This window comes from Maniola hyperantus, chromosome 17, assembly GCF_902806685.2.
Source record: "Maniola hyperantus chromosome 17, iAphHyp1.2, whole genome shotgun sequence".
NCBI lineage: Eukaryota > Metazoa > Arthropoda > Insecta > Lepidoptera > Nymphalidae > Maniola > Maniola hyperantus.
This window is the reverse complement of record NC_048552.1, coordinates 6,658,681-6,676,222: the sequence shown is the minus strand read 5'-3', so window position 1 is coordinate 6,676,222 and position 17,542 is coordinate 6,658,681. Positions and strand designations below refer to the sequence as shown.

At 37.5% G+C, this 17,542-nt stretch overlaps 1 protein-coding gene across 1 annotated transcript in view; it reads right to left on the bottom strand.

The window, feature by feature from the left end:
- Positions 1 to 17,542, bottom strand: part of hwt (heavyweight) — a 218,364-nt gene that overhangs the window by 38,977 nt on the left and 161,845 nt on the right. The window contains exon 3 of the mRNA XM_069504275.1: positions 462 to 557. Coding sequence (XP_069360376.1) covers positions 462 to 557 — 96 coding nt within the window. The remainder of the gene's footprint in view (positions 1 to 461; positions 558 to 17,542) is intronic.

Sequence of the window (17,542 nt, the reverse complement as noted above, 5' to 3'; positions counted from 1 at the left end):
CCAATAAAATTATCAAGACTTCGCTATCATTCCGTCCGTCCGTCCGTTTGTCTGTCTGTAGGCGGGCTGTATCTGATGAACCATAATACATAGAGAACTGTCACAGAATGTGTTTTTCTATTGCCGCTATTACAACAAATACTGAAAATTTCAAAATTGACTTGATGAAGATTACAAAGAGTTATTCCTTGTACGATCGATGGTAGGCAGGCAACCCTCAACTACTGTGCGAAGCCGACTCGCCCTTGACCGATTTTTTAGCTAAAAAGATAAAATCGTATGTATAGTTATAGTCCGCGACAGGTTGAGATAGCAATCGGGGTAAGAGGCGGGGGGACGCCCCACGCACCTGCACGTCACTCGCACTCGCCCGCACCGGGCTAGCGCGGGGGCTGTGCGGGTGTGCAGGGCATTCACTCTCCGATTGCCATCTCAACTTGTCGCGTACTATAGGTACCTACTTTAGGTGCGGATATCTCGTGGAAGGAGCTAGGTCTCGGCGCCGGACCGGCTGCCACGCAGTCGACAGGTACGCTGTAGTCCGCACAGAGGGCAGCCTGTAACAATAAACACGTATTGTTAAATAAACTTGAACGCATACCTAAAAAAACCATCCAAGTGCGAGTCAGACTCGCGCACTGAGGGTTCCGTACTACAATCGTATTTTATCGACATTTTGCACGATAAATAAAAAACTACTACTATGCTTAAAAATAAATAAAAATCTGTTTTAGAATATACAGGTAAAGCCCTTTCATATGATACCCCACTTGGTACCTATAGTAGTCTTACTTTGAAAGTTGAAAATAGCAATATTTGTACATGAACACATTTTATTTTTTCTTGTGATGTAACAACAAATTCACGATTTTCAGATTTTTCCCCCTCATGTCTGCTATAAGACCTATCTTTCTGCCAAATTTCATGATTCTAGGTCAACGGGAAATACCCTGTAGGTTTCTTGACAGACAGACAGACAACAAAGTGATCCTATAAAAGTTCCGTTTTTCCTTTTGAGGTACGGAACCTTAAAAAATTGAAGTTAAAAATATGTAAGTAATGTTTTATACATTTTCACTGTAGGTATAAGTAAATATCGTACAGAAGTATGCAATTTATAGTTTAGACCCTACAACCTATGGCGGCTAGAAAAGAATAACCGCATCAGTAACAAATTAATAAAAACCGTTTTAAATAAAATTAATAAAAGTAGAGATGAATCCTCAATCACCCTCAAGCCCTGTAATATAATCTAAGTTAAAATTCTACACCGAAATTTTAGTTTGTACCTATGTGGAAAATTTACAAGGAGCACGATTTTAACTTGGATCCATGTTAATATGGCAAAAATAAAAAATCTTAAACGGTAAAACGTGTACCTACTAAGGTCCAGGTATGTAAAAGAATAATGGTCGTAATCAATCGCCAAGTCGCAAAGAGATAGATGTATCAAATAAACACTTTCATTCGTCACGAAAAGGATCACTTTTCCTGACGCAATATATCACTGGAAAGGGACGCTGTAAATATCTGCAATAATTGGTTGCGAAGTTCCGTCGGTATTCAATTTAAAGAGTAAAACAAACAAATCGAGTCCAAGTATCGCTCGGAACCAATAAGCGTGGGGCATAAAGGGAATCGCCCCCAGTACAAGGAGGCTGAAATTAATTGGGCGCAATTATCTTTTTGTTTTACCCCCGAAATGAAACTCGGTGTCCATTCATTATACTCTCGGTACTTAAAACTTTCAATGATCTCTCATCGCGTCTTTCTTATTGATAACAAAGAGTTCCTCGCACGATAGCTTAAACTATAAACAATATCATTGAATAAAGGTGATTGCGCACAGCTACAAGCGTAATTTTAGAAAATGATACTGGAGTTTTCGATGTGACTTCAAATTGCGTGCGCAAATATCACATCACGGCCGGCCTCTGCTGTATATTTTCTGTTCAGAAAAATACCTAAGTATGTTACGTCTGCTTCTTGCAGCTTTTGCGCTTCTTTTGGGCTATCTTGTCAATTATACATTTACCTTTGCATTTGAAAATACACTACTCTCAACGATATGCTTTAACTCCCTTTAGGGACGTTAACAGCCTCCTGATAAACTTTCTCTGGCGGTTGTGAAACAGGCCCTTAATTTCGGTTTTAGTAACAGTAAACTGCTTTTTATAGGCTTTGTCTGTAGACAGGTAATTATAACCTGTCTACAGACAAAGCCTATAAAAAGCAGTTAAAAAGTATAAATTAAGGATAACTACGAGTAGCAAGTAAAGTGATAAAAAAATCGAATCCACCAAGAAATTGATCTCAAAAGCCCCTTTTTGACAGTAGGGTCTATACATAGAGGTATCTGAAGGAAAGTGTTTCATCTCTATTTTTCAAATACATAATATGTCCTATTCCTTTCTAAACTTCAAAAGTTTAGATTGGACTACAGTTATAGGTAGGTAGATACAGTCTTTCAAAAATCATGTCGTCTTAAAAACGTGATTGAGATAACAATGCCATACAAGTTACATTGTTGATGTACAGAGTGCAGTCACCAGCCAATTACTCAAGATATACACGTCATCGTCAGTTCAATGTACCAACGTTCACACTTGCCTACTTAATTAGAATTGAATTAGAATCATTTGTGATGACGTGTACCATAATCTTAGTCATTCCCAATCACTTTTGGGAGATACAAACTATTCCAGGATGCCCTAATCTAGGTCCATGGATGCCATAAGCTCTTAATTATCGTTGTCTAATAAAATAAAAAATGCCCGCATTCCACTGCGGACGAAGTGGGCTTCGTTTTGACTCCATTGAGCTCGCTTTGGTGAATTTCATAGAAGTGCTTCCACTGCAAAAGAGTGAGTGGACTGGAGTGAAAGAGTTAAAGAGTAGTGAAAATGGTCGCAGAGTTGAGCGGACAGGCAGTTCCCACCACCGACGATTAGCAAGAAAGAGTTGAGCTAAACATATTCTAAGGCTAAACACTAAAAACGAGTTGGCGAGCAACGAGAAGCGGGTGTTTAGTTGGGATAGTTTTGTCGCTAGGCTATGAGCCAGTGTGTAAGTGCAACGGCTGAGTAATCGCCTGACATACATTAATAATAATCCCTGCGCAAAATGTGCGAGTGTTTTGACCGCCAAGAGAGCGTCGCTGAGCGAGTTTTTCGTTGATAGCTCTTGTCGCTGCGACTAACTAGGGGAGAGGGAGTTCTTGCCGCGGCGGTGTCGATAGTCAGCGATTGACTATTAATATATTTATCTCATTTATTTACATGGAATATACCTAACCTTGAGTAAGAAAAATGAAAATAGTTCATAGCTAATCACTTCCTTGTTTCACACTAATACGGTATTTGACAGCTAGTCAAATCAGTAACTTTTTATCAAACGTCAAAACGCGCGCTTAGTATGCGAGATTCTATGAAATACTGGTGTGTGACGTCACAATCATTTGACGTGTTTTTTTTAGTTTAATCAATAATTTAAAATGGTTATTACACTTAAAACCAACAAAAGACGTGTATTTTGGAAAACCCTCTATTTCATAATCACTAAGAAATAATTTATTTTTGATGTAGTCAAATACCGAATTGGCAGTGGAACAACTGCCTAATTTGAACAATGTCTCATCGTAATAAAATTTTGTAACCATAATAACCTACTGTTACATAAACTGCGACGTAAAAAAAGTTTGATATATTTATGCAATGTAAATTTTGATATTTCAAATAGTAACAACTGCTGTTATTTCAATTTGTACTAAAAATTCCGCAAATATGATAATGTTGGAATTAAATAATGCTCGAATTAACAAATGTGAATACCTGAATAATTATTTATTATTATAAATAATATTTTATGTAGGTTGGTATATTATGTACTACTATTTTGAGTTTATACCAAATGTTTGGACACTGGAACTTTAGTGTAAAAGAAGAATCAATTGTATAAAATATTCTAACGCATGGTTTAAATAACGAAGCTCAATTTTGAACAACCTATGTTTAACCTTCAAAATCGTTTGAAGGTTAAACCCATGTGAAACTTACAAAAACCACATTTATAAAATTTGGTCAGTTATTCAGTTTGTTACAGATAAAGTAAAAATCATTTTCCTAAACTCTTACTATTCACTAGGCACTACTTATAAAAGTCTTTATTTGTATTCAAACACGTAGAGTTTCGAATCCTTTGAAACCTCCCCTGCATAGATTTTGTCAATATGGTGCAAGTCGATAGCTGATGTTATGACGCCGCATAGTTCTGATATTGAGTTATGCAGACGGGCTGCAGATGATGGCTCCTCATATTAAACGTCTAGCCGCTTCTAGTTTATTCTTAGTTATCTCAAATATTAATATAAGTATGTAATCACTGACGGAAAATCTCTTTTGCAAATGCAAATTATGAAAATGCCTTTGATGCTATTTAGGTATTTAGTTTTACAAAATAAACGAAAATTTCAATACGGATAAGTCTTCGGTAATTATTACGATATGGATTAATTGCATCTGTTTCAATAACGTATAATATAAATTAATAATATGGCATAATGGCATGTGAGCGATTGATTAATATATCGGGCAACTTTATACATTGAGACTATAATAATAACAATAACTCTTTTTTGGCTCAACAACAAATATAACATGAAATAACAATACATATTTACTTAAATCAGTGATAATACCAAAACATTACTGTGCACCTGTTTTCCAAACAAGTAAAAACTGTGAGTGGAATACGTAAAGCTGACGACCTAGCCAACCTTCGCTAGTAGGACACTAGATACAAAATACAGGCAAGCTTTCTTATTATTACAAGTAACGATAAAAAAATATTCACTTCACGCCAAGTTTTCAAATAAATCATTTTTATTACGAAGAAAATATAAAACTGAGATCGCAGACTATAACAAGAGAAAACTTTGAGATGAGATGAAAGGAAGCCGCTCAAATCTCAGCAGCTGGAGCCTAATAAAGGCATTTAATAAGAATGAAAAAATCCCCTTTATCTCCGAGTTATCATGTCTAAAGAACTTCGGTGTCTCCCAAACAATTCTTCGGAATTTATTTTCATTGAGTTGAGTTATGACTTATGACTTATGAGTTGCGACTATAGATAGGGCAGCAGTCCTAAATATATCAGACGTCAGAAAACGCCGCTACCTCACGATATCAAAGATGTACGTAGATTTAGGAGTAAAAACATTTTTATTTATGATTTATGATTTATTTATTCATTTGCTTTCATGGTTACATGAAGCCCCGTCAGGGCATTGCAAAGTTAGGTACATTAACAATACATACACGCTAAATATATAATTATTATACAATTACATGCAAACTACGTGTTACATTATTTTATAATAGATTTTATCAGGTAATTATACAGGTAATTATATAGGGCATTCATTTTGAATCGAAATTATATTTATTTATTGATCGCACTAATTAATTAAGTTTGTTATAATGTCAATTAGTTTCTTCTTTGTTAATAATTTAGTAATATTGTACCTAACAAGTATGTTAATATAAAATAGTTTCGATTATCAGTAAGAATGTCATATTACTTAAATTAACAACATTATTTACATTAATATATCCCATCTCTTTAACACCTGATGCCCACGGTGCGTGAATTTGCGGATTATCACGCACAGCCGACGACCACGGACAGCCACGCACGCATCGCAGGACTGAGACGACGCGACGACGACGCGCTACCACGGACGATACTCTTCCCATCGTACGTCGCGTCAGTGCAGGTTCGTCCGCGTCCGCACGCAATATCACGCACCGTGAGAAGCCGGTATTACACACGTTCAATACATCCGTAAGAGTTACGTCATTTTCTTAGGTAGCGATATTATTAACAGAGTAAATGCACCACTTTATGGCACGATAAAAAAGCAAGACAATACCAGACTTTGGAGGGGCATTGCTGCTCTAGTAACATGACAACTCTTTGCGACTGCTTCCAAGCAATTCTTAGAGATTTCTTTCATAGTAAATAATCAAGTTTGTCCCACAAAAGGCACGTATTCATGATCCTTTATGTCGGGTCTCCCCAGCAATCAGATTATCATAAGTCACAGATCAACGGAGCGTGGAGATAAAATTATCGGCGACAAAGGGACTGTTAATTGTTTTATCAACTCTATACAGTTCACTGCGTAAGCGGCAAAGTCTGTGTGCAATTTTTGGTTGTTTGTGCTTGACATAATCTTCAAAGGAAGTATTAGAAAACCTTGTTGTAATAGTTATTGACACTTATTTATTGACACTTTATTGCACACAACACAAAGTAAACATTGAAAAAACACAATACAGGATCTTATTCTAATAGATGTAGCATGCAAAGGCGGCCTTATCGCTAAAGCGATCTCTTCCAGGCAACCTTTGACGAAAGGAATCACGAAAGCACGGGTTGGTGCGGCAGCCGAAAATGGCCCTAGTTATTATTATAAATTAGACTACATACACAGTACATTCAAATAATACACAAATAAATATAATTATATATACCCATATACATATCTCTATAATATACTACATAATTCTGTTTACATAGATAAATAATAGTTCTTCAAACGATTTTTGAAGGTGTTTAAGGATTTCGCCTGACGTATTTCAGCTGGGAGAGAATTCCAGAGCTTGACACTGTTAGTGGTGAAAGAGTTACCATAGTATACCGTGCGGCTGTGTGGAGTCATAAGCTTATTGTCGGTGCTGGAGCGGAGGGAGAACTGATGGTTCTCACCAAGATAGGAAAACCGTTCTTTTAAGTATGATGGTGTTTGAGGGTAGTACAGAATACGATATAGGAGCGACAAAGCGTGCATCTCCCTCCGCCGAGATACTGGCAGCCACTTTAGTTTAGCACGGAACTCTGATACATGATCATATTTTCGTAGGCCGAAGATGAAGCGAATACACATGTTTTGTAGTCTTTCCAGCTTGTTTAAGAGTTCTTGTGTCAGGTCCGGATAACAAGAGTCACCGTAGTCTAATATTGGCAACAAAAGTGTGTTAGCTAACGTAATCTTAGTTTTTATTGGCAGAAGATTTTTCAACCGTCTTAGGTATCCAATAGTGGCGAAGATTCTCCGCCCCACCTCCCCCACTTGTGGACCCCAAGAGAGAGAATTGTCCAAGATTAGGCCAAGGTTCTTGACTTTATTGCTGTATGGCAATGCTATACCATCGAAGCGGACTGCAGGTAGATTATGTAGCTTAGAGAGCATTCTGGGATTACCAATAATGATTACTTGCGATTTGATCGGATTTACCGCAAGTCCATAGCACTTACACCACTCGCAAACCTTGGCCAAATCTGAATTTAGTGTGTTAATTGCAGCTGGAATGCGCTCAACGGTTTCTGAAGTGTAAATTTGTAAATCATCAGCGTAAAAATGAAAGGAAGATGAAATAACCGAGGAGATTGTATTAATAAAAATAGAGAAGAGAAGAGGAGACAGGACCCCACCCTGTGGGACACCTGCAGAGAGCGGTGAGAGCGTGGAACACTTGCCATCGATTTTGATACATTGTTGACGTCCGCTTAGGTACGATCTGGACCAATTAATTACGTCAGAGGATACATTCAGGGAACTTAATATCGCAAGAAGTAGGTCGAAGTCGACATTATTAAAAGCGTTGCTGAAATCGAGGAGAATGAGAACAGTGACTAACTTGTTATCCATACCTTTCCGTATATCATCGCAGACTTTAATTAGCGCAGTGACTGTGCTATGGCCGGGTCTAAAGCCAGATTGAAATGAAGATAGGATGTTATTTTTAGTAAGGAAGAGACTCAGTTGTTTGTTAACAATGCGATCAAGGACTTTGGACAGAAAAGGAAGAATGGAGATTGGCCGAAAGTGTGTGGGGGATGTCGGATTGGAGGTTTTAGGTATTGGGATAACAAAGGCTTTCCCCCACTCAGAAGGAAAAGTACACGAGGACAGAGAAAAGTTAAAAATGTGACATAGGATAGGAGCGATGCTATCAAGGAGCAGTAGGATCATCCTCCGACTGATTCCGTCATACCCCATTGCATCCGACTTTATGGCCACAACGTGTTTCTTCATTTCATCCAGAGTTACGTCGCTGAATTGGAAAGGAGGGTAATTAGGTATAGGTATGGACCTCAAATTATTGAGCGTCGCTTGTTTTATTTGACCATCCAGTGTCCCAGCAGTCGTGAAATGCTGGTTAAGTGTGTCAAGGTCCGGGATGCGATGAGTCTTTTTTTGTTGGCGTCCAATGCCCAACGTATTCAGAAACCTCCAAGTTTTGGAGGTATTGGAGTCTTTAAGGGAATTGCAAATGAAATTACGCTGGGCATCGCGACAAACTTTACTACACCGATTGCGAAGCTTTTTATATTTTTCACGGTTAGTAACTGTAGGACATAGTTTATATTTGCTTTTTGCTCTATTACGTTTGTTCATGAGGGCTTTTATCTCTGGTGTTAACCACGGAGCAGGGAGGTGTTTTAATTTGACGGGTCTCAGGGGAGCGTGCACATCAAAAAGTCCTGTCAGTAAAGAATTAAAGACATCCAGCTTATTATCTATTGTATTAGCGCTAAATACGGCAGCCCAGTCAATATTGTTTAGGTCAGACATAAATAACGAATTGTTAAAATTTTTAAAACTGCGGCGCATTACTACTGTTGGTTTAGCTTTTGGAGGCCTAATTTTGTAGGAAGTGAATATCAGATCATGGTATGAAAACGCTTCCGCGGGAAATTGCCCATGATTATCCACGTGTTGAGGGGAAGAAGTTAATTACAAGTTAATTACAAGTACAACAAAAATACTCTCTTCTCTTCTTGCAAATTATTTTCTTCTAAGGAAAACTAAGGACATTGTTTTAAAAGGAATCAGTAACCCTTACTATACCTAAATGCGAAAGTGTGTTTGTTTGTTGGTTTGTTGGTTTGTCCTTCAATCACGTCGCAACGGTAGATATAGACCTGGAGGCATAGGTCAAGTAACATAGGCTACTTTTTATCCCGGAAAATCAAAGAGATCCCGCGGGATTTGTAAAAAACCTAATTCCACGCGGACGAAATCGCGGGCATCAGCTAGGAAATATATAAATTTTACATAAAGCTCACATATTGAGCTTTGTGTATTATAAGAAAAATCAATAATCTCGCTGTTCCCGGTCATCTTTTTGGAATCGTCGGTCAAAGACAGGGATCAGTTTGAATATACCTAATTCCATGCTAATATTATAAATGCGAAAGTGAGTCTGTTTGTCTGTCTGTCTGCTAGCTTTTCAACAGTTAAACCGATTTTGAAGAAATTTGGTACAGAGTTAGCTTACATCCCGGGAAAGGACATAGGCGACTTTTCATCGCAGAAAATCAAAGAGTTCCCACGGGATTTTTAAAAACCTAAATCCAGTCGCGGGCATCATCTAGTATTATATAAATCGTTCATAATAGCACTGTTAAAATAATCAGTATAGTTGTGCTTGTACAAAAATCTCTAAACTATAGGTATTAAAAGTTTAGAACTGCCAATTTAGTTTAAAGATTGAAAATATTACAATAAAACTTAAAGCTAGCCTTATCTAATTACTATACCAATCAAGCCTGCGTGGAATGGTGCCAAGAATACTGGGCGCATTCCCGCGCTGGACAGCCAGGCTGATCCGTTGCGCAAAAAAGAAGCCAGCCCTTCTGTCACCAGATGAGACTATTAATCGCGGTGAAATGTTTCTTAAAAAAAATTGCACTAAGAATCCATGGCCCCAGGGTCTCCACGGCAAACGGAAAGATTTGTAGGTATATAATAAATTACGAGTAGGATATAATGTGTATACATATAAGAAACATTACGTGTCTTAAATAATTTGTAGAGATGTCAAAGCATGAAAACCCACTCTATCGACTTCACAGAATTAGTATTCACAACTCTTATCGCCTTTTCCGCGCCATTATAATATCATCGTAGTCACCAGGCTATTAATCAAAAAGCTGTCTGTGTCAGCCGCAGAGCTAAATCAATGACATCAAAGGTTATTCGCCGAACAAAATATCACGGTCATTCTAACTTAATGGGGCTATGAGAAGCGTAAAAATACCCAAGGTCTTTTAATTCTATTAAAAAATGAGCTCAAGAATTCTGAGTACCTAATGGGTTAAATGGATAAAAAATTTAACTTGTCATCAATGAGTTGTGTAATCTTTGCATAGATTGAGATGAGATAGATAATAATAATAATTAATAATCTAAATATAATATAAAAAGGAAAGGGGACTACTCGTAACTGATTGACTGATCTATCAACGCACAGCTCAAACTACTGGACAGATCGGGCTGAAATAATGTGGCATGCAGATAGATAGCTATTATGACGTAGACATCCGCTAAGAAAGGATTTATGAAAATTCAACGCGGACGAAATAGGGGAAAAAACTAGTTAAATTTATAATCTCTAAATTAAATAATCGATTAGTGGAGGCGGTGAAGATTGCATGTTTTTTACTCGTAGCTCGTCGTTCCTGGGGCCTACCACTTTACTCATCGTATCATCACATACAATCCCGCGCCCGTCACATGTTGGCATAAATCATCCCTTACACTATTATTTAAGACGTGTAGACTACCATGCAGATAAATAATCTGCAAAACTAGAATCTAAAGCTTGATTGAAGCGTTTCACAAATGTTCAACATTGTCGTTAATCCAAAGCAACATAAGTCATGTCTGCACCCGTCGCCATGTGTCGCAGGATTTGCTACGGCATTTAATGCCTATGCAGCCTGTGTATGCAGTGTACCAAAGATATTCCTGCGCTGTGTACCTTTATATACAGGTTGTAACCAGAACGCAAGCAAAAACTTAGCGTTATTGTTATACTACCTAAACACAATCCAATACCAATAACCATTTGCCTCATTTGTAGTTTTAGTGATTTAGTATTTTTCAAACCCGGAATGTATAGCGGGCAAAACTCGGGGCAATGGCCTACTTACGCAACGTTCGTTGACCTCTAGCCTCAGTCAGATGTTTTATTTGCAATAATATATCGTGAACCTTTACAAAATATCGGACTTTTTTATTTATTATTGTGTTTTTTTTTGTGGTATCATATCAGTGATCATCAGTTATAGGTAGTATCACCTGTTTTCGTTTTTGCTAGCGTTCTGGTCAAACTCTGTATATATATACCTTGACGCTTGAATACATATTGGTCTACTGTAACGTACCTATCTCCTCAAGTTGAGCTGATTCCTAGTTAAATGGGTACCTATGTCATGCGTAGCTGGTTAGTTTTTGCCTGGCCGAAATTAAGTCATGAGATTATTATTTGCATAACCTGGTATTCTTTATTCCCCTTACATCAGTTATCTTACAAAAGAAATCGGAAAAACCTCTTCGTTCATTCTTACCCTGGTAACTGATTATTACCAGTTATTTTTAAAGTGTGGAATTCACCTATAGGTCACATATGAACCTATACCTATATGAACATAACATCATATATGTGAAATAGTTTTATTAAAAATAGTCTTTGAAGTATAAAAGAAAGATACACCGTCTACATCACACGTAACCCATAACCCTTTACACGCAGAAATTCCAATAAACGTCCACAAACTTGGGGATAAGCACACACAGTGATAATAATATAAGCCCAGGTTCGATGTAAATGTCATGTATAGGTACGTTTAGTTTGCGGTCAGACGGATTACACAAAACTGTGTAGATATATCAAAACGCTTCCAGGATAATTTGTGTTAATTTAATGATTGTAGTAATAGAATGAAAACCACTTGATATACTTTATCATACCTTTAATCACGGTTTGCTTATTAAATAGGTTTACAAATAAGTACAATGCACTGTCGCCATTCCGCGAGACACCAGCGTGAGTGTAGAGTCTACCCTAAACCATAGACACTCGGCGAATGTCAGAGGTTGCTAGGCCGCGTCCAGACTATCAGTAATTCATCTAACACACTATCAACAAAACCCAGCTAACAGTTCGTACCTATTGCTTCTATGATATTATGTAAGTTCTTTTATGCGATATCTTTACCAAATCCGATAGCCACACACACACGTTTTCTGGAGTGAAGAACAGATACTGGTAAGCTGTGCAGTGTAAGAGGACCTCAAGTCCGTTGGACCAATAAATTCAAAAAGTTGGCGGAAAGTGAGTACAAGAGGAAGGCGGAGGACCGTGTGAGGGCGCGCTTTCATAAAGGCCTATATCTAGCAGTGGAGGCATGCACGCTTATGAATTCCTTGTTTATATCGTCATCATGATCTACCCAAGTGAGAAGGGCTTGGTCATAGTCTACAACGATGGCCGGTGAGGCAGTCGTGTTCTGGAGTGGAGATCGCGTATCGGCAAGCGCAGTGAGGGACGACCTCCCACTCGCTGGACTGACGACCTTAAGAAGGTAGCGGGAAGTGGGTGGATGAGGAAGGCAGAGGATCGTGTGTGGTGGCGCGCTCTTGGGAAGGCATTTATTATGTGCAGCAGTGGACGCAAACAGGCTGATTGATTGCTAGATACATGTCTACTACGTGCAAACAAAACAAAAGTCTAGATAGGCAGCACTCAATTCGTATTATAGTAATACGCACGCTCATTGTAAACCACTTAACACAGTAATCCATTTGAAGCATTATTCAATCATGATCCGCAAAGGTACGAATGAGTATTATTAGACATTTCCATTCGAAAATGGGCTTTATTTCAAAGGTAATGCGTGTATTTAATGACCAAATTAGGTGATTGAATGAGTTTTGTTCTGATGCGGTATGGTTTACACAATAAGCGGAAATCGGGAGAGTTGCGGTTGCACCTTGGTTAGTATTATATTCACGTTTTATGTATACGCAAACTGGAATATGTTTTAACCACAGATAAATAGGTACAAACATGAACAAAAAAGGTTTGATTCTGGTTAGTATATAAAATTGAAAAACCTCTAAGAAAAAGTGGGATTATTCGTGTAAGTACCAATAACTTAAAACCAAAACGCCATACTCATAAACAAAGATTAGACGTGCACTAAGAATAACAGCTTATCTCTACTTGATACATTTCTTCCAGAAGCCGTAATTTGTGAGAAAATTAAATATCTATAGATTTTATTTTATTCAGATACAACTTAGCCCTTAACTGCAGTATCACCGGGTGGTAAGTGATTATGCAACCTAAGATGGATGCGGGCTAACCTGGAAGGGATATGGCAGTTTTTATTAAACGCATACTCCCTTGGTTTCTACACGGCATCGTACCGGAACGCTACATCGCTTGGCGGCACGGCTTTGCCGGTAGCGACTAGCCACGGCCGAAGCCTCCCACCAGACCAGACCAGAAATTTAGAAATTATAAAATTCCAAATCCCTGCTGGGAATCCAATTCGGGTACTCCCAGTAACAAGACCACAGCGCTTGCCACTGCGCCAAGGAGATCGTCAATAATAGATATCTACTTACTGCGAATTAGTGACATACATAGGTACCTATTTACTTACTATTCTATTACAGTAAGTAGGTAGGTAGGACTCAGTAAATACCTAACAGTTATCTAAACCTAATCTCCGTTAATGGAAGGGCGTACAGTGTATCGGTAGGGCGGTTAATTAAATTTCAGAGCGTCTAGTATTCCAACTATTCAGTTCCACGTATGATGGCTATACTTATTATAGTTTAGGTTCTAGTATTAGGTCGTTTCAGATAACTACATAATAGGTATAGATTAGATTGTTAACAATAGTTTTATCTGTAATAGTGTATCGTCATAAAACTTAGCATGAATCTATAAGTATTTTATACTAATATGATAAAGCGAAAGTGTGTCCGTTCTTCTCACGGTTCCCTTTTTATTTCAGAAAAAGAGTTCCCTTGGGATTTTCGAAAGGCATTCCGAACCAGTGGTAGATGCATCCGACTATTCGTAAGTACTTGTAAAAGTTTGTTCGAATAAAAAAGTTTTTTTTTTTTAAAACCTAAAGTAACGCAGACGAAGTCGTGACTGTCATCTGTGTAGTAAACACTAAGTAGTCAGAAGAGATCTTAGAGACATAGTTTTTGGATCTATTTCTTTTTTTGTGCTATAAGACCTACCTAACTACCAAATTTCATGATTCTAGGTCAACGGGAAGTACCTACCCTATAGGTTTTCTTGACAGACACGACAGACGGACAGACACAGACAGACAACAAAGTGTTCATTTTGAGGTACGGAACCCTAAAAAGAAGAGAAGTTAATGACATGAAAGTCATAAAGTAAGATAAATTAAACGACAAAACCCACGAACAGATCTAAGCATGTTTTATTACATATATACTTAAAGAGCTTTATTCAGGAGCTATGGTATGAATCAGAGTTATGTCCAAAGGGTAACGAGTGGAAACAACTTTAATTTCCGTTAAATTAACATTTCGAATGTCGCCAAGGCAGGAAGCGGAGCACCCTTTGCATTAATACAAAACCTTTGTAGAGTGCCTTCACACAACTTGGTTTACAATCATTTATGCTACTAAAATGTACCTATCCGCATTACGATTTTATATACTTACGATTTTTTTTAAATACAGGGTGTAACCAGAACACTAGCAAAAACTTATTATTACCTATTATATTATTATTATTGCGTTATTGTTACTAAGCACAATCCCATACCAATTATAATTTGCCTCATTTTGTAGTTTTTGTCAATTAGTATTTTTTTAATCCGCAATGTATAGCGGGCAAAACCCACCTACGACCCGGCATTGACTCCAAGTGGCCTAGTTACGCAACGTTCGTTGACCTAATTTGTGATACGTATGTTCACTCAGTACGGAAGCGACTGTTCGTTGACCTCTAGTGTTAGTCAGGTGTTTTATTTGTTTTTACAAAATGATGGGATTTTTTTAATACTTTTTCCGCGTTTTTATTGTGGTATCATATCAGTTATCATCAGTACTATCACCTGTCCTTTGTTTTTGCCAGCGTTTTTGGTTACACCCTGTCTTACTAACTAGTCAGTACGCGGCAGAAAATAACGTACATCGACCTTTCGAAAGAGATAGCGACTTTGCAGAGCATTGTTTCTGTCATTGAGACCGACAAAACATCGCATAGGTATGAGTAACAGAGACAACGCTCTACACAGCCGAAATCTCATTCTAAAGGTCGATGTACATTATTTTCTGCCGCGTACTGTAGTTATATTTGTAAGTGGCCTATAAGTAGATAATAGGTATTTAAATAGGTACAAGTTGTTCTCTTTGTTTACTTAAAATGGGAGCGTTTCTTTGACGGTCGAATTTGCTTTCGATGAGACCTTAAAATATTTTGAGTCTGGACTGGAATATATACAGGTCAACAAAAGTCAACTGTATCTCAGAATATACAGTACCACATAATAATATGTATTTCGCAGAAGATTCATATTACAAGGTTATTAAAAAACAAAATTTTGTTTTTGAAATATCTTCAATGAATAACAGGTTTTTTATCATTGAACTCTGATAAACTCGAGCGAGGTTATCACAACTACATTGCGTCACAATATGTGAACTAGTAGGAAAACAAAAAGAATTCTATTTTACATTTTACCGTACTACAATGAGTCACAACAAAAACCTTAATCCAATTCGAAATAGCGCTCGCATGTTACCTGAATTTGTAGCACGTTTATTTTAACGTATTTATGTAACGTCGTCGTCGTTTAAATCGAAAGGAGCAATAAATTCGTGTATAATATTACATTTGATTAAAACTTTGCGAATATTTTGAAACACAGTTCAAAACGTCTATTCTCATCGACATCACAAATGACAAAATATGGTCAAGCGAACAAAATTTTTCACGGTTTTGGAACCAAATAAATCAGCGCCACCTCTGATACTAATGAACGACCCGTCTGAAATCCAGACGTCACTGAGATTGCATTGGTGCTAAAGCACCACTGAGTCGGTGCCATTTTGTTTTTTCAATAGCCCTGTCCATACGAAGTAACATATAAGTCAATTGCAGTGTTTTTATTTTTTCATATTTGTATTTTTAGCTTTAAGTTAACTGGTAATCCCGCACTTGCAAACTTTTAAAATGCATGCCGGTTTGCCAGTAATTGGGTGTACACTCTAAATTTTTTCTCTGTGAATTGTAATTGTTATTTTATAATATGTGTACTATCTGTTGGCAAACCAATAAAATAAAAAATAAAATAAAAATAAAATATCTATTCTTGAAGACCATGACAAGCAGCTTCTGTTGTTAATGGTAGGGGCTAATATTTTTACTTTCTTTTGTCACATATCAAGATATTATGGACTGGTCATGTTTGTCGGGACTCGGGAGGCAGACGGCTACTGAAGACGTAAGGTTCTCGAGTGGATAGACTGAAGACTGCGTCTCAGCAAACGGAGTGTAGGGCGCCCCTGGGCTAGGTGGAGTGATGACATCCGGAAAGTGGTTGGCATCGATTCAATGCAAGCTGAGGATAATTAAAACATTGGCGCTACTTAAAAGAAAACTATGTCCAACAGTCAATGCATATTGGCTGTTGATGATACCATGATATAATAGATTTGCTTCGAAAGTGTAGTTCAACGTTTAAGAGTCAAGGGTATGAGGATATTATAAAGCACGCGGCAGACCGCCAATCATATGGACAGATCAAGTAAGACTTCGTGCTTCAAGGAAAGCTGTAAAAGAGTTGAAAAATTCCAGCACGCTACATCTGCACTGAAGTAACTGCAACGTGACCACAGCCGTGAGTGGTTTCTAGGTATAAAAAAATATGTACTTACTTAATAAAAGAAATTAATATTGAACCCTGATGATGCTAGCTAACTTTACGTCAACTTTAAATCAAATGTAAAACAAAAAACCCGCTTTTTACGATTCACAACAATGAGTCACAGCAGAAATCCCTACCCGATTCATTTGTTTTACATTTATTTTAACTAGGAGACACGCTCATTTGCCAACTCATTAGTAACTTTGAGTCTACTCGTAACAAAGTACTGAGCGTCCGTCTCATTTCTACCTTATTTAATCGCACCACATCGGGTATTCTGAACTCCCTTCACCACAGACCACATTCAATCGAGTCGTGCGTAACCCTAACCTCAGACATCGGGAACCCTTCGCTAGGGTTGCTAGGGATTTTTGAGAAAACTTATTTTTGTAAGACGAAACAATAGATACTTTATCATAATATTATCTAGATGCTTTTATTAACTCATAGATGAGCAAATAAAGGCCTCTTCTAAGATATTCTACTTTTCTCTAACAAGGAATCTCTGTTTCCTATTGTTTGAATGAATTAGCCTTGTTTTTCCAATTTTAGCAAGGTTTTCCTAATGCGCCAAATACCTTAATAATATACCTTAGTAGATTAGATTCGGTTTTATGTCAAAGTTTGATAATAGCTATCGTAGTCCAAAGTAGTGCCTAATTATTTTGGTCTGTGGATTAAAACGACTTTAGCATGCTTTATTATTTGTTTTGCCGTAGTATGACAAAGGCATAAATCTACAATTTGTTTTAAAGTAATTAAT